This window comes from Notechis scutatus, chromosome 1 (genome assembly GCF_049901735.1).
Source record: "Notechis scutatus isolate UNSWTSFEM ecotype Mainland chromosome 1, rNotScu1.2, whole genome shotgun sequence".
NCBI lineage: Eukaryota > Metazoa > Chordata > Lepidosauria > Squamata > Elapidae > Notechis > Notechis scutatus.
In genome coordinates, this window is record NC_142009.1 from 86,494,437 (window position 1) to 86,519,524 (window position 25,088).

Below are 25,088 nucleotides of genomic sequence, written 5' to 3' on the forward strand. Positions count from 1 at the left end.
CTCCCAAATAGTATTTTTATTAGAAAACTGTTTTCTGTATAAATATCTACTAATAATATAGATACAAAGATGTCCTATTGGTAACTACAATATAATTAATACAAACATAAAACTGAAGAAATAAATTCAGTAGAATTTATATTATTCCAAAACTTCACGAAAACCACAGCATTTTTGGCCAAAAGGCTAGCCATTTCCAATGTGCCAATGATCAAGAATCAAATTTAAAAAAGAAAAATAGTTTAGCAATGCCACCAAATCAAAATATCAACACTCTCTACATCAGTGATTTTTAAACTAGATAATTTGGGCCTATCCTAGGAGCAATGGAGTAATTTGTAATTGCTTGTTTTAAGCTATGCAGTGGATAGAGAGGCTTATATAAAATATTGGATTTTTGTTGTGTTTTATTTTTGTCTTGAGTAATCACATTATTTGAGACTGGGAAAAGAGGTTAATTGGATCAAATAGTATACGAACTATTGTTTTGCAGTCTTAAAATGAATACTTATTGTGGAATACCTATCAGCATATTGAATGCTGTACTACAAGGCAGTGTGGACTGGCAGTGGTGGCTGCGGTGAAGGAGGGGCAAGAGAGAATGCTTTCGCCATGCACGCCACTTGCACAAACGGACCTTCGCTTGCACTAGTACTGGGCCGTGAACTGGAAGTTGGCGACCCCTGCTATAAGGGATACACAACTATAATATAACCAAGTGAGAAAAATAAATGCTATATGAGATCTTTATGAGATATATATATATATATATATATATATATATATATATATATATATCTCCCACCATGTTTAACTGAATTAATATATTTTATTTATATATATATATATGGTGTTCGGCTTGGTTCGGGTATTTTCCCACGTCATTGTAGTTCTTTTAAAGTTGTAGCAACGTTTCAGCAGAATCTCATCTGCCATCATCAGGCTTCTGTATTGTGTCCGTCTGTGAGTCAGACTTTTACAGTAGTTTCAGATTTGAATTTGGGGCAGCCTATTGCTGTGCCAGAATGGTTTTTCTTCATCCTGATTGGTTGGGAGTCTTGGTCTGTGTTTATTGGTCTCGGAGTTTGCTGTGTTCTGCTTGATTGGTGTCTCTAATATCTTCTGTCTGTTTTTGGCTCTTTTTGTATCTTGATTGGCTGGCAGCATTGTGTTGCTTTAATGGAGAGCCTTTAGTGCAGCTTAGCCCAGGGTAAATGGGCGGCTATCATTAGTTAGGAAGCTGGGTTTCATCTGGGTGCCTGGTTGGGGTGTGTTTGAGCTGGAGGTATCAGGGGGATCTGTTTGTGCCCAGGTGTTTGCCTGGCTTGTGGTGTGGAGAAAAAATCTCCACACCACCGTGGAAAAGCAACATCCCCACCTCTGGGCCAACCTCAACGATCCATTCGAACAATCGCAACCCTGATAACCTGAAGGCAAAGTAAAATAATCAAGCAGAACCTGCCAGAACTCGACAACAACCCACTCCAACGATTGTGCCACAGCAATGGGCCTTGAAAACTAATGAAAAACTTAAGAAAACATATATATATATATATATATATATAATTTGATACCCAACAATTTAAAATGAAATACAAAGCAGAATAAATTAAATAAAATACAAACCAAGAAAAGCAGAACTAAAACTATTAAAAGCATACAAAAAGAAAACAAATTATACTATTAAATTTGGGATAGGAAAATGTATACCAAAGAAATTATACATTTAATAAGTTAGCCCTTTTTAAAAAAAAATTAATTTTTAATATCACAATATTATAATGCCTCCAAGTAGTAACAACATAGCACTGACCTGTAACATGCATCTGGACACAACAACTTCAGGTACCTCAGGAAATTTTTGGCGCAGGTCATTTAAAACCTGAAAATCAATTTGCTGGCTTCCTTGGGCCATTCGTATGTTGCCTGATCAGGACGTTTGTTCAATGTGCAGTTCCAGGCCTTAGTGTGAAATTAAAATCATCTCTTTTGTCCTAGCATTTTCTGCAACCAAAACAAAAAACAATTAAATAAATAAATCATCACATGCATTTGATTACAACATTCTCAATGCAAGCTTTATGATCTATAAAGAACAAAGCAAGTTGCTTAGTCACAACCTCCTCATTTAGCGACTGATTCAGATAGAGACTGTTCCCAATTACAAGGTGATGAAAAGTAACTTTGTTCCCAATGCCTTCATATAGAACAACAAAAGTCTTCAATTTGAACTTATTAAAGTCCGGTCAGTTTCATACTGCAGCTGACAGAAGGGTTCTAATCAGAATTCAGGAATAGAACTGAGCTTGTTAATTAGGGTTAATCACTTTTTAGAAAAGCAGTTTAGGAAGACATACAATGCTTAAACAATCTCTCCACCCTATGAGAAGTAGAAAGACGCCCCATGACGGAAAATGGATCAGGCACGGGACAAAGTATATGACCTATTTATTTATTTTTCTCTATAAAAGATTTTTATTTGTTTTTCAATTGAATTGTATAGCTTATATGTTGTTATATTAAAAGTGGGAAAAATTCTGAAGTGATTTATCTTGGTCTGATTATTTTACATTTCAGAAACCTGGCATTTAAAAACGGATGTGTAGAGTTTTTATGTCCACCTAAATATGACACAAAGAAATTAAAGAACTTAATAGTTCCTTCACACAGCATCTTTAATTATTTTCTTTGTTAACATGCTTCTTGTTGAAGCTAAAGATATGATAATAAATAGTACATTCTTAATTTAACAGTCACTTGAGGAGAAAGACTGTTAATCCAAATGTCCATTAAATCTGAAAAGACTATATTTGTGTTACTTGCATTCTGCCATGGCTATTTTCATATTTTTATGTTATGTAAGCCCTTGAGAGTTATTAGTGTGTGGTAGGATATAAATCTATTGCTCATAGGGAAAAGTACCATTTTCTCCCACCATGTTTAATTGAATTAATATATTTTATTTATTTTATTTATTTATATTTTATTACTTTCAGGTAGTCCTCAATTTATAATTATTCATTCAACTACTGTTCAAAATTACAATGGCATGAACAAAGGAACTTACAACCTGTACGTGAAATTATGACCATTCCAACGCTGTGCAGTCACATGAACAAAATTTGGGCACTTGGCAATTTGCCCATCCTTACAATTGACCGCAGGGACTCTGCAGCTGCTCCCACTGTCTATCTTCTCCCCCAACACACTCACTGGACCCCTTGGATCTACCTCCTACCCAGTTAGTTCCCTACAGACCTTGGGCCTGCTTTCCGCTCCACTGGGTCCCACAACCCCATCATGCCTTCCTTTAGGTACCTTTCCCAAAGATTATCTTTCCTAAGGAGAACCAGCCAATCTGCAGCATGGTGCCATGCCAGAATCAGGTGTCATTCACAATGCAAAAAATGTAAATGCTCACAAAATGGCATCCGCTTCTGGGACAGCACTAGGCTGTGTCGCAGATCTGGCAGTTCTCTTTCCCAAAGGCAATCCTTGGAAAAGGTAACTGGAGCAGGTTGTGTTGGGAAGAGGAGGGTGTGAGACCCAGTTGGGTGGGAAGTGGAGCAAAGGGTGCCTCGGAGTGTAAACAAGTAGATATCAATTATTATTAGTTATTATTAGACAAACTCCTGTTCAAATAAATCAGCAATCTTTAAAACATATAATCTGCAATTTCAAAGGACATTTTTTCCACTGACCATAAATACCATATTTGAGAAACCTTGTTCTAATGTTAACTGCTAAAGTCACCAAAATTAAGAAATCCAATATACCAATAAAATGATAGTATAAACAGATTTTCAGTTGAGCCATTATTTGAAAATTTATAAAATGTTCTTATACAAGCTAAACTTTCAAAAATCAACAATATATCAAGAACTAATGTGCTGAATACATATTTCACTGCAGCTATTAAAATGCTTATAATTACAATAACTAATCCGCAAACACTCTACTGTCAAAAGTGCAGCTGAATTTAGATAGATACATACAGTTTGTAAATAGTGATTTTTAATCTTTTAATAAAATTTTGTCCAATACTCTTCGCAGACAGCTAGCAGCTTTGTCTTCTGTCTTATCCATGGGGTCATTGGAATCTATTTCTCACCATCTTCTAGTCCGCAGATTTCTCAGAGGGGCATCAAATCTACGTCCTCTGGTAGACCACAGGTACCCTACTTGGGACCTGTCCAAAGTCCTGCGGACTCTTACAGGAACTCCCTTCCAGCCACTTAGAACTATTGGCCTGCGTTTCATGACTATTAAGGTGGCCTTCTTGGTGGCCATCACGACAGCTAGAAGGGTTTCGGAACTAGCAGTGCTCTGTTGGGGCAGATCTTTGCATTTTTCACCATAACAGGGTGGTCCCACCTTTGTTCCGAAAGTTAACTCTTTGTTACACAGAGTGCAGGAACTGGTATTACCCGATTTTTGTCCTAACCCGACTCATGAACTGGAGAAGAAATGGCATGCTCTGGATGTTCGCAGGACATTGAAGATTTATGTTAAAAGGACCTCTTTGTTCCAAAAGACGGAATCTGTTTTTGTTTCCTTTCAACCAGCATCGTTAGGAAACAAGATTTCCCCTTCTATGAATTCGATCCTGCATAGCACTGGCTTAAGAGACTCGGGGACATCCTGTGCCCAGTAGACTTATGGCTCATTCCACAAGGAGTGCAGCCACAACAGCAGCTTGGGCTACTCAAGCATTTATTGAGGAGATTTGCTGGGCTGCCACCTAGTCATCTCCTTCCCCGTTTATCTGTCATTACCATCTGGACTCTGTTGCCTCTGCAGATGCGGCCTTTGGCAGACGGGTGCTCTAACGAGTTGCATCAGAGCAGACAGATGAGGACCAGACCTAAGCCTCCCAGGGACATGCCAACTTTGGTAAGTCCCACACTAGACTCTCGCAGCAGTCTAACGGAGAAGGGACGTAGGTATAATTATTGGTGAATGTCCTTTCTTGTTTGACTGCGAGAAGAGTATAGGCCCACACTGAGGTCTGGCGGGTGGGGAGAAGGATGTTTTAATATTTTTCAGAACATGAAGATGTCTGTCAAGAATCCTTCACCAAAAGCTGGGGTATCCATAGCAACGGTGGCAAGATCAATGATTTGGCAGACCCAGTCACTTGATGAGGAGATGAGGACAACCCACACTAGACTTTCGCAGCAGTCTTATGGAGAATAGTCAATTTTGCCATTTTCGCCAACTCCACTGTAAACAGTGATTATGATGCTCATATATTCCAACAATACACTATCAATAAGGTAAACCATATGCAAAATACACATGCAAATGAAGTACTACTGTATACTAACTAGCTTTTATAGAAATCCACACGTAACCTATGACTTTCTTACCCGATTACTCTGAAACAACATGACTACACAGGATCAGTGGAAAGATGTTGCTCAGGGCAATTTTGTCAAGCACTTTATTTTTTTTATTTTCTAGAGGTCAACAGGATGCTCATGAGAGGTGCCCTCCCAATCACTGGAAAACTGCCCAAGTGCTACCAGGAAACCTGCTGAATTCACCAAATATGTAGGATGGGATCCTCCTCACTAAGCAGAGATAGTAAATCTAGTTAATCCCACTGTCATAAAAATACAGGTAGTCCTCAACTTATGACCACAATTGGGCCCAAAATTTATGTTGCTAACCGAGATATTTGTTAAGTGAATTTTGCCCCATTTTATGACCTTTCTTGTCACAGTTGTTATAGGTGTATCATGGCAGTTGTTAAGGTAGTAACATGGTTGTTAAGTGATTTTACCACTGACTTTGTCAGGTCATAAAATGTGATCGCATGACCCCAAGGCTCTGCAACTGTCATAAATATGAGTCAGTTGCCAAATGTATGAATTTTGCTCATGTGACAATGGGGATGGTGCAATGGTCATAAGTGTGAAAAATGGTCATGTCACTTTTTCTGTGATGTTGTAACTTTGAACAGTCACTAAATGAACTGTTGTAATTCAAGGACTACCTGTAGTTATTTTTCCATGATAGTGGACTAATGGAAATGATCAGATCATGATACATCTTCTCTGAGGGAAAAGCTAGATCTAAGAGTGTAATAGGCCACGTGGGTCAGGCCAAGGATGAACTGAAATGAGTTCACAGTTGTCATGGTGGCCATCAACTTCTAGGATAACTCAAATTCCAGAAAGGGGGGAATCACAGTACTAACAGGGTATAACCACCTCTAGTTGGTGAGGAATGCTGTTCTGCCAATGTTGCTGCTAATTCCTGACATGCCATATATGGAAAATTATTTTGTGAACCTTTTCTCAATTCATATTTATGTACTATAATAAGAGTACATGAGTAAACTGCATGTAATAGCATATAATGTTTACATATTTCTTAATTAATATATAGAAACTAAATATATACAAACTTTTATGCCTTTTATTTCTGTTCCCTGCAGTTCTATTCACAACATTTTTCAGATGTGATTCTTAAGACATTTTACTGTATTAATCCCTTAAGAAAACCTGTAAGAAACGTCACTAATAACTTCAGTATTAGGGGTAACTTCACTAATACTGTTAAATTTTAAAAGAATGATAATGGTATTAAATGTTTTGTAATTTATTAAACAACTCTTACATAATTTTAATGACAATCTATGTGTTAAATTAAATGTTATTTTTGTAACAAATTACTACATACTCATATCATATGCTTGTCATATGATATTCATATCATATTTATACCCAGGGGTGGGATTCAGATTTTTTAACCAGTTCTGTGGGCATGGCTAGGTGGACATGGCCATGTGACTGGATGGGTGTGGCTTTCTTTTTTTGCAACAGCAACACACACACCCCGTACTTTTTGCCTCCTGGGCCTCAGGCAAGCCTCCTGGGGGGGGTGTTTTTGCTCCCAGAAGGCTTCCCTGGGGCCCAAAAAGGCAAAAAATGGAGCCTGGGTGGGTGGCAGCTCTGTTTTGGGGCCTTCTGGGCCTCAGGGAAGCCTCTTGGGGGTCGTTTTTGCTCCCAGGTTTCCATGGGGCCCAGGAAAGCAAAAAAGAGTGCAGGGGGGCGCAGCACTCTCCCTGCACCCCCCCCTTTTTTTGCTCCTGGGCCTCGGGAAGCCTCCTGGGTGAAACAGCAAGACAACAAGGGGGATCCCGGCACAGCTGTTCATCAGAACAGCTGATCATCGGAAGGGGAAAAGGGGCATTGGTAGACACTCCTGTCGCTCCGAGGAAAGGAAGACCTCGCAGTGAGTCATGTTGATGATCACCCTGAGGTGTAGAAGACAGGTCATTGGAAGAAGATGGCTCTCGACGAGGTTTATGGAGAATCCATGCTCCTGCAAGAGATGCATCATGGTCTGAAGGTCATGGTTGGCTACCTGGATGGAGGTAGACTGGATCAGAATGTCGTTCAGGTAGCATTAGACCCTCACCGGCAAAGCTCGGAGGTACACTGCCAATACTGCCAAGACCTTCATAAAGACCCTTGGGACCGATGAAAGGCCAAACAGAAGGGCCCGGTACTGATAGTGCTTACTGTTATAACAGAAGCACAGGCAATGAGGGGGCCAGACTGAATGTGGAGGTAAGCCTCCGTGAGGTCTATGGATAAGAGGAGATCGCCCTCCTGGACATTTGAGATTGAGGATTGCTCTTCACCCTCCCAAGGCCTTTGGAATTATGAAGAGGCGGGAGTAGAATCCCAACCTCCGCAGATCCACAGGAACCGTTTCTATGGCTCTGATGTCCACCAGGTGTTGGATGGCCGATTCTATGACAGCCCGCTTGGATCTGTCCCAATAAATAGTACAGCAAACAAAAAAACTCAGAGAAGGGAAGAGAAACTCGAAACGAAGGCCAGATGATACAGTCCTGAGAACCCAGGTGTCCATTGTTGACTCCTTCCATCTTGAGGTGAAAAAGGACAGACGACCTCCGATGGGAGGGGAGTTGATGTAGTTACTTAAGAGCGTCGGAATGAACGACCTCGTCCCCCTTGAAAGGGCAGTTTACCAGAGAACTGCTGTTGCCTGGCTGTGCGGTCAGGGTGTTGTTCTTGGCACGGAGAGAACGGTCTCTGGCCCTGAGGAAACTGAGGGTTGGCTTCAGGACAGTAAGTGGGAGGCCTGGAGTATGGCATCTGCCGGAATTCCGATCTTTTATTGGTAGACAGAACTTTTCTTTTATTCCTGGTCTCCACCATGAATGGTTCCAATGCCGTTCCAAAGAGGTTATCTCCGGAGCATGGAGCAGATGCCAGCTTCCACTTGCACCGGGAGTCAATCTGCCAGTTGCGCCACTGCCTTTGATGCGAATCTGGTGGAGCTGAGTGTAGCGTCAACCATGAATTCTGCTGTGGCTATTATTTTGTTTAGGTCTTTGTGAGACCTGGCATTGCTGCTTGGCAATCGGTCCTGGAGTTGGTGTAACCAACATATTGCCAATCTCGTAAAGAACGAGGTGGCGGTGGAGGCCTTTACTGCCCAAGCTGCAACCTGATACGTGCATTTCAGGGTTTGCTCCGATCTTTTACCATCAGGCCTAAGGACATCCTCCAGTTCCGTGGGGGTTCTGGAGAATGCAAAGGTAGCTACCACTGGAGCATGTTAGGGCTTGGCCAGGGATGGCCCCACATTAAAGAATCTCTTGTCCTGGGATGAGGGACGAGGCCCTGACAAAGGAGCAGTGCATTGATAATGAGTCCCCTTGGGCCATAAGGTCCACCTGTGGCTCCGGTGCCACCTCATCAGGGCTTAGTTGCACAGTGACTAAAGCCTTGTGGAGTAGGGGCCTGAATAACGAAGGTCTGAAGACTGCCGCAGAGGTAGGCTGCTCCAGCCTAGGTTCCTCTTCTTCAGAGTAGTTGGAATCCCTGAGCTCCCCCTCCTCCTCCTCTGACATCGAGGATCTGCTATGCTCTGAGGGATAGAAAGAACCTCTGTCCTCATACTCTCCCCAGCCAGGGTGAGTGGAGGGGTAATGAAACTTGTGGGGCTTGGAGAGCTCCCTCTGCACCGGATTCCCCTGATAGGAGGAGGATAGAACGCTAGGGGCCCCACTGGCTGGGGTGGAGGAGCTGCTGAAACGCCTCAGCAATGCCCTGCCTAACTGCCACAGAGACCAGGGTTTGGATATCTTCGGGCCTATTGTCTAGGGTGGTGACCACTGGACGAAGCCTAGCCACAAGTGGGGATAAAAGAGGCCTCCGTCCTGGGCCCATGTCCCCCTTGGGGCAAAAATCCCTGAGGATTGTAAATTCCAGTATCCCAATTTGCTGGCCTAAAGTGAGGCCCAGACCTGCTTAGGTCTTGGGGAAGGGAGGCCTCATCAGGCCTCTCCGGGACTATGCCTGAAGGTGGCTTTCTAAACCACCTTCTGACCCTCCTTCTCTGGGGACCTGAACTGGGTAGGCCCGAGACCCTTGACTGAGAAAGGCCCTCTTCCTTTAAGTGTTGGAAGTTCTTGGCAAACTATTTTTCTAATGCAGCATGTCTCCTCCTTTCAGGTCTCAGTTTTGACTTAGAGATCTTCTTGGGGGCCAGGGCCTTGGCCCTGATCTTCGCTGCTGCCTCCCTGTTGGCTGAAAGGACCTTCTGTCACCTTCTCTTGAAAGGCCTTCTTGATACTTCAGAGCACTGTGTGGCATCCATGTTCGATGGTCCTGGCTGGGCCCAGCTGCTCTCCATCTCACTAGGAAGGACACTGGAGGTGCTGTCAGCTCCTCACTAGTCATGCCCCCCTAGATATGGGTGGGATCACTGCTTTGAGGCTTCAATAAAATGGCGCCCGAAAGAACACAATCCCAAAATGGCCACCTGCCACGAGGCTGTAGGTTGTGTTTGAGGACGGCCTATAGCCCAGGCATCTCTTTTTCTCAAATCCTGTTCTGGGAGTCTGCCTGGATGTTTGTGCAGACTAATGGCTGTAAGGCTGAGAGCTGGACCTCCTTGTAATGTTCTCTGGTACAGAGGGAGGTCCCACCAGGCGCATGGCGCCGAACACTAGCTGGGAGGCATGATCGTTATCTCGGTCTAGCGTCGCTGAGGGGCCTTGGAAAAAGCCAGCCGATTTACTGCTGCTGCTTCCCTTTCCAGTTCTGTGGCTTCAAATTTGCACTCTGCGAGATGCGTGCCGCAGAAAGAACCGCGTGGGAGGTCTCCCGGCCAAATCACTCTTAAATGAACTGCGCTGTCAAAGGGCTGGCGTGGGAGGCTCTTCACTGCGTTCTCCCAGGCCACACTCACAGTTTTGTTGTCAGCGCCCTGATGGACGCTGAGTAGCGAAGGAGCGGATCCCCACTCTCCTTGCAGGCATAGCTCTACTGGAGCCCCGGGAGCTACACTGGTGATATTCTGATGCTTTTTGAAAAGACAATCTACAAACTGCTGCTATTAGCTAGCCCTAAAGAGTCCAGAGACACCAGCTCTAATATCAAAGAGCCGAGTCAAAAAGCTGGGGCTCTTAGCAGAGGCTGGTTTTTTATAGTAGCAGACTCAACTCAATGATATCCCAATGCTGGACTCTCGAAGCAGCATGATGGAGAAAAAAGAAACACCTTAAGGAGTGATTGGGCGGGGAGAACACAGTCAGTGATGTCGCGCATGTGTGCGATGTTACGCATGCACAGTAAGGACTGACTGGGAGGGGAGGGTGGAGAGGAGTGGGGGCAGCCAGGGGCATGATTTGCTGGTTCTCTGAACTATGCAGAATCATAATAACTGGTTCTATAGAACCGGTCCGAACCGGTAGAATCCTACCCGTTTATACCCTGTAATACAGAAAACAACTAGCTTTAATTTTGTGCGCCTGAAGACCAGCATTATACAGAAGATTCTATATCTAATCAACAATTTCACCTACCAATTAATTAAATCAATTTGTTTTAATCAATGAAAACACATCTATTAAAGGGAAATTGTTTAGGCCAACAATTTGAAGAGGAAAAAAATGTAGACAAAACAACCCTCATATTTTTTCTTTTAGCAGTAGAACATATTGTACCCATTATTGATAGTATTTACCAAACACTGCTAAAAGATCAAATTACCCCTTTGTAATTTGGCTTCCAAAGAAGCAATGAATACAAAATGCAGATGGCTCAATACAGTACAAGAAGCCATAAGACTTTGAATATTTTTGAATTAGAAAGTTATATGCTCTTTAATCACAAGTTAAAGAAATAATCTTCTTAAGGATGGCTAGAATTTTCCTCGTTTTTTCTTTTTAAATTGTTACTTCTGAAAGGTGTGGAACCTTCTTGGAACTGCTGAAAGGACTGTGTTGTAAACTTTCAGCAGTTCCAAGAAGTTTGCATTGGCACTATTCAGGTAACTCTGAGGGCACAATAAACCTCCAAGTTTGTTCTTAACAGCAGCATGTGAAGATACTTCAAAGTTTTATGCCCTATCCCTCCCCCCCCTTTTTAAATGAAAACAGCTATTATTCCACAAAATAAGTATATATTACATTGAAAATGAAAAATGGGTTATATTAAATGAGGTGGTATATTTTTTTATTTTTAGATATTCAATTAATTTAAATAATGTGGTTTTCTTTTCCCAACAAAGCATTGAACCTCTAGTGAGTCATGTTGAAAACAAAAACAAGCAATTAAATGAATTTAAATGTCTACTAACACCTCTAACTTCAAACTGAGAGGTCCTGAAAAAAAATCCATCCAGGAAATTACTTTTATAATCTTATTTTTCACTGGCTTGACTATTTCTTCTACATAAATATAACACAAGCAAAATTACAGAGAACCTTTATCTGATTTATATGTTTGAAAAGTCATTGACCTCAAAAACAGAAAAAGAAAATCCAAGGATAATATTCATGAGTAAAGCAGTATCATATAAAATTTATGAGTATAATTTCAAATAATATATTTTATTGCAATCAATTATATTGTTAAATAATAAATAATATATTTTATTGCAATCAATTCTACTGTTGTTTATAATCCAGGAAAAATTAGTGAAAACATCCTCCCAAAAAACTAAGGCACTAATAATAACTAGATTAATTTCTCACCAGTGTTATGCAGCAAGAATAACCTAGAATAGAATTAAAGCATGTGTGAATCTGAAAAGCATGTAAAAAATCATATAATATAAATATGCAGTAATTACAAATGGATTAATACCACTGTGAAGTTTATCTTTTGAAACAAATGCGTATTTGTTACATTTGTCCATAAAGCACAACTTCTTTACAGTAGGGCAGCATTAATTAAATCAATTATTTGGGGGACTCCATCACCCCACCCCCCAGTTCAACACCTTATGCTTTAACAAAGCAAGCCTTTTGTGAACACATATTTATTCTGAATTCAATCTCATGGGAAGTAGAACAAAAACTTCCTATGAAGGATAGAGTTTGGCATTACTTCCCTAAATAATACTAGGTGTCAGAAACAATACTGAAATCAATTTAGCTTGCCAGCCAAAATTTAAAGCCATTATGTTTCCAATAATGTTCTACTGTGACAAAATTTCTAAACAGAATTCTATTTTTATTTCTTTCATTAACTATGTACCTCCATATATAGCAAAGGTTCCCAATATTTATAACCCACATCCAGAGCATCTACATATAAATTAATTCTAACCCCAACCCTAATATTTAAAAAAAAATGTTTATTTCTAACTGCCTGCCAGATTTATTAGCTTTAAATGTTTAGTTGCATGGGGAGAAAGGGATTTTTTTCCCTTCATTTTTCTTGTACAGTTTGGTAAATATTTTTGGTAATAGAATACATTATAGTTAGAGAAATATCCAAAAAATAACTATTGATCAAGTACAGTAGAAGGGCCAAGGTTTATAACTTGCACTCATCAGAAAACTACATGCTACTGACCACCAATCTACTGAATGATTTTACAAGTGACTAATACAGCAGAAAGAATACATTATTGATACATTATTGTAGTTTTCAGCCATGGTAATTATAAATTTTGTGTTTACCAGATAATATCATTTATATACTCAAAAGGGGAGATGGAGATCATAGATGATGTTAAATAGTAGATGTTAGCCCCTTCACCTATCTAAGCTACCAAAAAGGACTTGAACAATAGGTGAATAAATAGTAGGTCTAATGGATACAGAGAATTTTTTAAAAGGATTAGAATTTATCCTGATAAATCATAATTATCTGAATATTCCAGCATTCATATTATATATTTCAGATTATTTCAAATCCTTAAACATAAGCATTTCTAAACCTGAAAACAGAATTCATCTTCCTTTAATTGGATTCAATTAAATTGGTCAATGTTCCTCAGTCTAGGAATCTTTTACAAAGAGTCCTGTTTTACCTATTTCCTTTTGGTGTATAGGTAATCCTCAAGTTATGAGCACAATTGAGCCCAACATTTCTGTTGCTAAGTGAGACAGCTAAATGTCGCCATTTTTTTACCTTTCTTGCCACAGTTGTAAAGTGAATGGCTGGAGTTAAGTTAGTAACATGGTTGTTAAGTGAATCTGGCTTCCCCATTGTTTTTACTTATTAAATAGAAGATCACAAAAGGTGATCACATGACCCCAGGACACTGCAATCATTAATATATGGCAGCCGCCAAGCATCCAAAGTTTGATCACATGACCATGGAGATGTTGCAACTGTCATAAATGTGGGAAAACTGTCATGTCACTTTTTTCATTGCTGTTGGAACTTTGAATCACTAAGCTAATGGTTATAGCTGAGTTCAGGAAAGAAAGACAACTTAGGAAGGAAAAGCTGGGTATATTTCTCAAAATGCCTGAAAAAACCTTGCTCCTGCACTAGCTGAAGGATGTAAGCCAAGGGACAGGAGCAAGCACATTCAGCTTTTTTTTTTAAAGTACTGTGGGTTAACAAATGTGAACATGTTACACACACGGACACACACAGACACACACACAATGTAATAAAATAACTGGATGCAAAATTCTGGCTGGTCAAAGTTGCCAGGCAGTATCTGTGGTTGCCCTAATTCCTTCCCAATTGTTTGGCAAGCACAGAAAACCATAGATCTTTTATTTCTGTATTATGGAAACCGTTGGAAATAGTGAGATTCCAGCCACTTCTACATTTCATTGAAACAAATGGGAATTATTTCACAGCTCCCCCAAATTCTTAATGATTCAGAAAAACAATATTTGTATTTGAATTATACCAGCATGGCTGTTTTTTTTTTTTTCCCCAGAAACAATATTTTACCACTTCTATCCCACTCAACACTCTTGGCAAGACATCCACTCTGCTTTCCAGAAAATGAGTAGCATTAGTCTTCTGTGCCAGGATTTAAACACAGTAATTATTTACAAGTGCAATCAGAAACACGAAGTTCCACAGAACTGGCTACCATATTAGTTGCAGTGGGCCGTAATTGTTCAATTCGACATTACTTGATTTCTGTTTAAATTCTAAGTTAAAGAAATTACGTAAACAAATTTTATTATTGTTTGGTATTCAATAACACACACACGCACACACACACACACCCAACAACTAATATTATGGCCTAAAAATGTTCACATTCTTTCACATCCAAATGTTATTGATATTACCTTTAAATGAATACATAACCTTTATTATATTTTGTCAGAATTCATAAACCTCTCTACACCCTTTGCTATTATGACACATTAAATACAGAGAAGCAAAATATCTAAATATACCCAGGATAAAACAAACAACATTCAAAACACAAAATTGCACAGACTTTGTTCTTATATAGCACAGTAGCCAAATGACTAGCAAAAGTATGATCCTTCAAAATTTTCACTCCGATAAGAATTTATTTATCATGTTAAGAAAACGTTACCATTTACCACTTATACTAAATTATAAGTTTTCAAATTTCTTCGAATTCCCTAAAAAGCAATAATAATCAGGTTAAATTTATTTCCACTATATAGAAATAAACATATATAAACCTACTTAATTTCTGTGAGACATTACAGGCAATATTCAGAAATAGATTGTTAAGAATGAGTTTCTCCATGACTTTTGACTGCTAGTTGATGTTCATGGATGTGTTCTGCTACTCTTCTGTCCACTCCTTACTGTTTTAGCAAGCATACATTCAGAATACTGTGCACAGTTCTGGGTGTCACATTTTAAGAGAGGAATCAGGATTGCAAGGGTTCACAAAATAAGTTCTGAGATAAATCATTTTAAAAGTTACCTATTTTTAGCTTTAAAAGATTACATGACAACATAGAAAATGAAGTAAAGTTCTCTATTGTTTAAAAAACATAACTGTAACTAATGAATGATATCTAATTCATTGGCTCTCTCAATTCTGGGTCCTGGTGTTGGTTTATAAAGCTTCTCACAGCTTGAGATACTTCTGAATCTGAAGGAATCCTTCTTCCTGTAGGCTTACCTTGAGATCATTTTCAGAAGGCCTGCCTTGGGGCATCCTTCCATGGGGAGGTGTGGTGAGGGGGCTGAGAACCGGCACTTAGAACCTCCAATTTTAGAGTTTCCTCTTTAACAACATACACCTGGTATAATCTTTATTATCTTTTCATACCAGACAAAAGCTTTTAATAATGCTGCTGCTGCTGTGGTTTTTAATGTTCTGTTACTGCTTTGGTTTTGTCATTCATTATTTATGTTGTTAGCTACTATCCTAGATGACTTTTAAAGGGAAAGAGTAAATATAGAAAGTCACAGGTAGCAACAGCTGTATAAGAGATACGCTTCCTTAATGCCTTCAGATTAGAGGCAGTATATCTCTTAGTAACACTTCCTATGGAACAATAACTACAGTAGAGAGCTATTGCTTCTATTTTCTTGTGAGCTTTCTGGAACTATCTGGTTGAATGAGGTAGGCCTTTCTTCCAGTTGTGTAAGTCTGCATGTTGAAAATTACAGAAACCCATTTATTTACTCTGAAAAATATATTTAAGTCTATTTTAGCCCATATAACATTTTGCCATTCAAAATGTTATCTTAAAGTTATAGTATTTCATTTTGCCAGTTTCTGTGGAAAAGTCCAAATGTGTATTTTTTATATGATGCTTATTGCCAAGGTTGGAGACCCCTGATCTAGACCATCCTAGAGCAAGGCAACTCCAAAAATGCAAGATAATTTACAGAAGCCTGGCACCCTGACAAATTAATTATCCACCAATGAACACACAGACATAAACAATATCTACAAACTGTGTTAGAGACAATCAACAAACCAAAAAGGAAACAAAAAGACCAAAACACCTTCCCACCAGCAATCAAACACCCAGATGAGCATAAATTAACTCCAAGATTAACATCATCCCAACCTTCAAGAAGAAAACAATGCCCCAATCAAAGACCTGCCAAACAAGCTAGCAGTAAACAGCCCAAAGAACCTCCAAGATCACTTGCACCAACACTGACAATCCCTCTGCCTTCTAGCACTAACAATGTTACCTAGTTTGTGTAATTAAATGTCTTCAAGAAAACAACCAAGCTCAGAGGGCACCACAGAGCCCTCAAACTGAACTATATTTCAATAAGGAATTCATTCTCAGTTTCCCTTAGGCACGCTACTCTCTTCTTCCTTAGTTCACACCTATGTTTCTCTTACCAAACTGTTGAAAACATATCACTTGTGAAATGCTTAGGATGCCTGCAAGCTTTTATCATAATATTTTAACAGCACTGTTAGGTATTTTCACTAAACTACCTACTGCAAACCCCGAATTCCTCTCCATTAGTCACTAAAAATTGAGACAACAGAAATTATTTGTGAAATTATGATTTTCCTGCTAGCACTTTACACATCCTTACACTGTATGGAACTCACTGATATTTTGCTATCCATTCATGCAGTCTGTTCCTGTTTTTTCTAAAATATTAAAAATGTGATTTCATCAGCAAACCTGACTATTTTGGCTGTTAATGCATACCTTCATTTATAAGCCAATTAAAAAGTACCAATTCTAGGAGAAATAAGGTAAGGAACAGGAAGGAAAAAAAACAAATATACCAGCTGCTCACTGAAAAATAACCGTTCAAGAAAATACAGAAGTTCTCAACTGCTATTTTAAGCCAGTTTTTTCTTCTTAAATAGTATATTTTCAACTTGGAAATTGCAAAGAGTATAAAGGAGCAGGACTAAAACAGAAAATGGCCAGGAAATGTCTACTTCCTTTTAATATTTAGACCTCAAGAATCAAATAAGCTTTATCTCACAATACTGAAGGAACTAGATAATTGGTTTATGTACTACCTTTAAGAAATCTTGGAGAGGATTCCGATTCTTTTTGCCTACAACAGATTTTGGCACAACAGGAGATCTCCCACTTGGTTCTTCTTTTGAGAAGAGCGTTTTTTCTTTATGGCTGCATTGAACTTTGCTGTAAGCAAAAACAACATTACTTGTCTTATTCTACTTCTGCTTAACCCAAATGTCAGTGTGATATGAGACATACATGCTCCTAAATTTTCTATGCTTTATAACAAACTGGGGTCAAGAGAACTTTCATGAGGTGGTAGAATCAAACTGCTTCTGTTTCCTCCACATATCAAAGATAAGAAATATACCTATAAGTGCCTGATCCAAGTTAGGAAGAACAAATGTAAACACAACAAATGGTTGACTCAACAAAAATCTAGAGACCTATATTGATTTGCAAGCAGAGAAACTACATTAATATTACATAATGCAATTCTACATCTGACTGCCATACTAGGAAACTGCCAGGGAATCATATGCAAACCATCAAATTATCTAAAGGAAGAAGAGATGTAAGTGTAGTAATCATCACAAAAGAATGTTGGTGACTAAGTGAGTAAAATGAGTAAGTTTCATTGTCCAACTCTAAATTATATCAATCTTCTCACACTTGGTTCAAGCAAGTTTAGTTCAAACAAGATAAGGAAAGTCTTTCAACCAATTGAGGATTTCTCAAATGTAGCAGGAAATGCAATACCCATCTACTTTCTATGCAATGAAAGCATAAAAAGGAAGAGTTTACTGAAATACTATTCAATAGTGATGTCAACTTCCCTTAGAAAATATTCTTTATTTACAACGAACTTTAATTCTAGAAGATTACTGTTAACATAGCAGTCTAGTTATTACCAAGACTACAGAAATACCCACTGAAATAGAAGATGAATTAGTGAAGGTTCAAATCTAGGTATGCCAGCAAATCTAGAAAACAACACAGTGGTCAGCAGATTGGAAGAAGTTAATCTACATCCCAAGGAGATTCAATAGGTTATGCAAACTATCATAAAATATCCTTAATTTCACATGCTAGTAAAATAGTGCTTAGGATCATCCAATACAGATTAGAGCCTTCCCTAGAAATAAAGATGCCAGATGTTCAAGTGAGCTTTAGAAAAGGCCACATTATGTGAGATATAATTGTTAAGGGATGCTAGGTAGCAGAAAAAGTCCTTCAAAATACCCAAAAGAAGTCATTATGTTTTTCATTGATTATAGAAAGGTCTTTGTATTAGTCACTTCAAGCTGTGGAATGTACTCAAAAATGGGAATCCCAGAATTTCTCAATGTCCTCATAAGAAACTTATATACAAGCAGGGGTGGGATTCTACCGGTTCAGACTGGTTCTATAGAACTGGTTGTTATGATTCTGCACAGTTCGGAGAACAGGCAAATCGTGCCCCTGGCTGGCCCCATCTCTCTCCGCCCTCCCCCCTCCCCACCAAGTCAGTCCGTATCGGGCATGCGCAACATCGCGTGTATGCCCAACATTGCTGACTGCATTCTTCCCGCCCAGTCACCAAGGTATTTTTCCCCTCCCAACGATCAGCTGTTTTGGGATTCCTCTTACTGTCTTACTGCTTCACCCTGGAGGCTTTCCTGAGGCCCAGGAAGGCAAAAAAATGGAAGGGGGGGCACAGCTCCTCATGCCCCCTCCATTTTTGCCTTCCTGGGCCCCAGGGAAGCCTTCTGGGAGCAAAAATGCTGCCCAGGAGGCTCCCCTGAGGTCCAGAAGGCCCTAAAATGGAACCTGGGGGGGGGGCTGCACCCCCGCAAGCTCTGTTTTTTCCTTCCTGAGCTCCAGGGAAGCCTTGTGGGAGCAAAAACACTCCCCAGGAGGCTTCCCTGAGGCCCAGAAGGCCCCAAAACAGAGTGTGGGGGGTTCTGCCAAAAAAAGAAAAGAAAAAGAAGCCATGCCCCCCAGTCACATGGCCACGTCCACCTAGCCATGCCCAGAACAGATTGTTAAAAAAATTGAATCCCACCCCTGTAGACAAGTCAGAAAACCACAATGTGGAAAGAACATAATAAAATAGCCTGGATCCAGCTTTGCAAAAGAATGCAACAAGGCTGAATATTCTCTCCTTATTCATTCATTCTATAATATATGCTGAATATATGTATACTGTATATATTAAGGGAGGCTAGACTGGAAGGTGATGAACAAGGTTTTAAAACAGGAGAAAATATTAATAATCTATATTATTTTGATGATGCTACCCTTTTAGTTGAGAATACAAATGATCTGTAGGGTCTATATTAAAAGTCAAGACAGGAAATGAAAAAAGGTTCTAAAATTAAATATAAATAAGTTCAAACTAATGATGATACAACAAACAGGCTTAGAATCAACAATGAAGATAGCAAAGTGATAAATAGCTTCAATCTTTTATGATCAACCTTCAACAGTAAAGGAATAAGCATTCAGATACACCACTAACTAGTTACTAGCACTTGGTAGAGCAGCCACTGGAAGTGATTTAAATGCAGTGGTGTGTCTATAGCTACAAAAATCAAAATCATGCAAGCCATAGTATTCCCAGTGACACTCTATAGAAATAAAAGTTGGAAGCAGCAGAAGAGTATTGATATTTTTGAACTTTGATGCTGGAGAAGACTCCTGACAAAATCATGGACAGCCAACAAAACAAACAAATGGATCACCAAGCAAATCAGCTCAGAACTGCCACATGAGGCATATAACCAGGCTCAGAGTATCCTACTTCAGAAATGTGGACTTATTGGAAGACCTAGCTTTCTGAAGAAGGCTCTAATACTGGAAAAGTTGGAAGAAAAGAGAAGACAGGAAAACCAGTAGCAAAGAAAATGGACTCAGTGACAGTGATGAGTGTATCCTTAGAGGACCTAAAGGACTAGGTTGGAAATAGATCACACAGAGAAAACTAAGAGTTGACAACAAATTAATGGCACATCATCAATAAATCAATCCTATGCAATTCTTAATTCAAGAAGAAAATCCAACTGATTTCAGTAGTAATGGATGCATTATTGGGAGACTGAAGAACCGTACTACGACAAATCACTCTGGAGAAAAATAAATCTATGTGATTGCTAAGAGTTAACACCAACTTAATGGTACATAATTAAACAATATTTTACTACATTGTTTTTTATTATAATTATATATTTTAACTTCCCACTAAGTATAAATTATGTGATAATTTGTGACTGAAATATAAGCTGAGAAAACTGAATAAATCTTTCATTATGTGCTGCAAAAAACAGATGTCACACATTTTTGAAATTAAAGTATTCTGCAGATACTCTACTAGGAAAAATAACTACATCTGTTTCATTTTATATTGTGTTATATAACTTGTCTTAATCAAGTCTCACTTAACAACCTAATTTCCACTATTTTTGTTTGATTTATATTTCTTTAGCTAAGACTATGTAGCCTATGCATAGGAAAAAACATAGGATTTCACACAAGTACAGATGGAATAAGATAAAAGGATCATGTGTTTGAATCACCCAGTTGACTGAAGCCAGAAAATAAAGTGAGCAGTTTGTACCATAGAAGAAAACAGGTATTAGGATCCCCAAGATCTATGTTGAGACTAGTACAGGAAGTCCTGGGCTTAAAAATGCCTGATCATTGAACAATTCATACTGAACCCATGCTTTTCAAATATACAGACTGTTTTCAGTGAAAAAATTGCATGGCTTCAGTGGTTCATTGGCTTCAGTAAGGAGAGCACCATCTGCCATTTTTAATAATAGGATTTGATGGGATGTGGGAAGAAATCATTCGTTGTATTTTAAGAAAAAATGTTACTAAACTTGTTTACACTGTGGTGATGAAGGAAATTATATATTACCATCAGTGAGTAAAATGAGGCATTTTATAGAACGCCTAGGAAATCTATGGAATGCCAAAAAAGGGACATCAAAATATTTCACACATCTCCTAGGCATTATATGCAATGCCAAAATGCAAACTGGCAAAGTATAATTTACTCCTGCTAAAATTCTAGTCTAGCCTTCCTTGTTGCAAGTAGTAGTTCAATACTGGTCTTCATCTTGGTTTTTTTTTTCTCCAGGAAGAAATCCTGTACTTTATTTTGCATCTTTCATTTTCATAGATGTCTTTTCAATGAAGGATTAGGGTTAGGGTTAACCCTAACTCTGACCCTTTTCATGACTCTCTTTTTACACTTTGCCGAAATAGTTCTTGTCATTGTGCATAATGCCTGGGTGTTAAATGTAATGCCTAGGTAAAGTACATAGCATATTAAACATTTCATACTGGAATAGTTCGGATGGAGTGGGTGCCTAGTTAACTACCAGTAAAATTTGCTTAAGGATAGCAAAATTGCCAGTTTGCAGATGTTAAGTGATGCAGTCACATGACACCTCATTTTACAACCATATCACTTTTTGACTGAAATTCAGGTCCCAATGGTGGTTGTGAGTTTATTAAATTTCTACGCTGCCCATTAACTGACCCTGAGTCATTTACAAATAAGTTGAGGACTACATGTACTTTATTTAACACACTGAACAGCCAAGTTGCCATAAGTGGCCTTGTGATTCAGAACAGATTGCTTTAAAGTTTCCTGCTCCTAAATCGTCTCAGAGTTTATATGAATGTTGCAGAACAATCAACCAGTAAAATCATAATAAAAAGTACATAGGAGATTACTCTTGATTTATGGAGAAAAGATATTCAAACACCTTCACATCCCCATAAACCATTAAATAAAACTTTAAGAAGATTGTGCAATTATTATCAAGTTTTTATCTAATTTGAGGTTACCGAGCACTGCTATGCTTTAAGCTACATAGACCAACCTATCAATTCTAAAACTCAATTTATCTCAGTTAGTTTTCATCAGCCAGAACTGGCATAAATCCAATACACAAATAGTCACCTGCATAGTCTCAAATATATGCCATGCTGGAGTGGGTTATACAGACTGAAAACAGTAAACAGACGTTTTTGCATGAGAACAATATTACCAGCTATATCTACACGTTGATCCATACTTGGAAATAATGCAAAAGACACTAAATTCATTAAACAGTTTTCCCACAATAGTGATGCTATCCAATACTATTACCACTAAAAAGACAACTATCTTCATAGTGAATTAAATGTTACTTTTGACTCAAAACAACTGAACTGTAAGAACCCATGTTTGTTAAAAACAAATCAACTTGCCATTTGCAAAATTACACGTTGCCTGACTAACTGCTAGAATGTTAGCAAGCATGCAGACAGTGGCAACTAATTGAGTACATTGATTTTCAAAAATATTTTAACAAATTATCTTGCAAAATGTTCCTGGCAAAGCTAAGCACCAGAATTTATAGATATAAAAATAGTTCACAGTAATCATATCACATTTTGATGCACAATGGAACAAGAACCTGAAGATTAATAGTTCACAGAGATTACTCAGGACAGGATAATAAAGAACACATAGCTCAACAAATATATCAACATTCCATACATTTTTTTAAAAAAATGATAATTTCCAAGATAATGGAACCTAAACTTTGAAATCATTAAGGGAAACAAAAATAAAATTGCTAACAGAGTGATTCCATAAATAAACCTATCCCATATAAAACATAATTGACAACATGTCAAAGTATTTATGTGCACACACACACACACACATATTGTAGATCTGAAACATTCTTTGAAAATAAATACAGAAAAATTTAGGATAGGTATTTATTTCTATCCAATTAAACTAAAATTTGCCATTTTCAGATGTAATGGGAGAGACTAATGCAGATAATTTTAAAAGGGACCTGGAAGAACTGGATACCAAAGGTTATTACTGTCAATGATAGTTTACTACCTTCTGAATAACAGGAAATATATCTTAAATACCAACTGCTATTAAGGCAAAACTGAAAGGATTTATCCCTGCGTGCATGTTTCTGAATATTTTGAATGCACTTAGTTGGCATGACACAGAATGCTGAAATAGGTGAGCTTTGATCTAGAAGGGCTCTTCTTATGTACTTAAGTTAACATCTGTTTCAGACATAAGTCACAATTATTTCTGACAAGAAAAATCATTGATGCACACTGTTGAATCATTTACAACCAACTGAAGCTACAATGTCAACAGCCATGATCAAATGGAATTCTAAAACCCATCCAAATTTGCTGAAAACTCTTCATGTTGTAAATGTTCTCCCAATAACATATTTTTCTTAAGCAGACGTGTAATAAAGACCCGCCCAATATTTGGTACAAAAAATAAATGCTGTTTTAATATTTCTATTATAAACAGCCCAAAGCATATTCTGAAATAATTGCTCGGTGCACTTTATTAAATAGTGCTGCTTGCACTAATCTCCTCAAGTATCTAATTTGCTGATTTACATGTCTAGACAAACATGACATTGTAGCATATGCTTAAAACAGTATCTTTCAAGCAACTTTCTCTAGCACATAGTTCTAGTATGGAACCTGATCCCTCTGTCAAGTTAGTTTTAATTGTTCTTATTGCTGTCAATCATAGGGTTGCAATCTTTCTCTCCCACCTGAAATTGTATGCAAAAATAACATTTATTCTTTCTCTTGGGCCTTCCATGCAGAAAATGTCCTATAAGCACCTTATGATAAACGTACAAATTTGCAAGATTTGTTTGATAAAGCATTTATGGAAGCATTTTATTAACTTTACTACCATATTTTAAACTACCAAAGCATATATGCACAGCCCACTCCATTAACACGTTTTATAAACATACATTAATGTGACATCTTAATAATTATCTGGTTTTTGGAGACTGCCAGGATAGATCCCTGCAGTTTTCTTTGCCCAATTTTTCAGAAGTGGTTTGCCACTGACTCCTTCCTAGGGCTGAGAGAAAGTGACTGGGTTAAGATCCCCCAGTTGGCTTTGTGCCCAAGGGCGGGAATAGAACTCATGTTTTCCTGGTTTATATCCTTATGCTTTTACTACACCAAACTACCCTGTTTCTCCAACAATACAGCCTCCCCCAATAGGAAGTCCCGGCATGTTTTATAGGCATGAAATGAAATTAAGCCCCTCCCCCCCAAATTAAGGCCTATATTAAAACATGCGAAATGGGGGGGAATGGTGGGGGGAGCTTACCGTAAGGAAGTACTTTTGTTGCACACCCTGATATGGTGCTGCCTGCGTTGACCCGATACGAAGTGCCCCCAACGCCGAGGTCAACATCCAAGCCGTCGCCGCCCGCCTGCCCAAAGATGCAAAGGGGGAATTAAGTCACCCGAAAAGACGGCCTAGCCATTTTTTCGGGGCTCAAAAAAAAATAAGACCCGGCCTTATTATATGAGAAACACGGTAGCTCTCTATGATGATAAATATATGCCCTGGACCAAGTGCATAACCTTTTTTAGGCTATAATGTTTTTGAAAAATAGATCAGTCATAGTGAAGCCACTGTTTCATCCCTTGGGAATTCTGAATACATTCCAAATTTGGGACTTATTCCTGCCTACTTTTTAAATTTAGGCCTCCATATGCTACATAAAGCCCTCAAGGAAAGAGAAATTGGGCATTTCTATCACACATTTAGTGAGCAACTCCAAATATGCATATACTAAAGCTTCTCACACAGAAAAAAATATTTTTCCTAAAAAGTATTCATATTATCGCAGTTTGGACGTCGTATTGATGAAAAACAAGAAAAAAAAATAGAAGTACAATAACTTTTATTCAAATTATACAAAATTAAATTACACAGCTTCACAATAACTCAGCTGTACTCAGACATTCAGTATAAATACTTTTTATGGATTCTGCCCATAATTATTGGCTCTAGATGGTTTCAGGCAAATAACAGATTTATTTGTGGGGTGTATATATTTTAAATAAACTTCTAGACAACAACGCTGATTATTTATCA

The 25,088-nt window shown here is 38.4% G+C and overlaps 1 protein-coding gene across 1 annotated transcript in view; it reads right to left on the reverse strand.

Annotated features, from left to right (window-relative positions):
• Positions 1–25,088, reverse strand: part of TAB2 (TGF-beta activated kinase 1 (MAP3K7) binding protein 2) — a 45,559-nt gene that overhangs the window by 15,243 nt on the left and 5,228 nt on the right. Inside the window, exon 2 of the mRNA XM_026666236.2 lies at positions 1,814–2,004. Coding sequence (XP_026522021.1) covers positions 1,814–1,915 — 102 coding nt within the window. The 5' untranslated portion in view covers positions 1,916–2,004. The remainder of the gene's footprint in view (positions 1–1,813; positions 2,005–25,088) is intronic.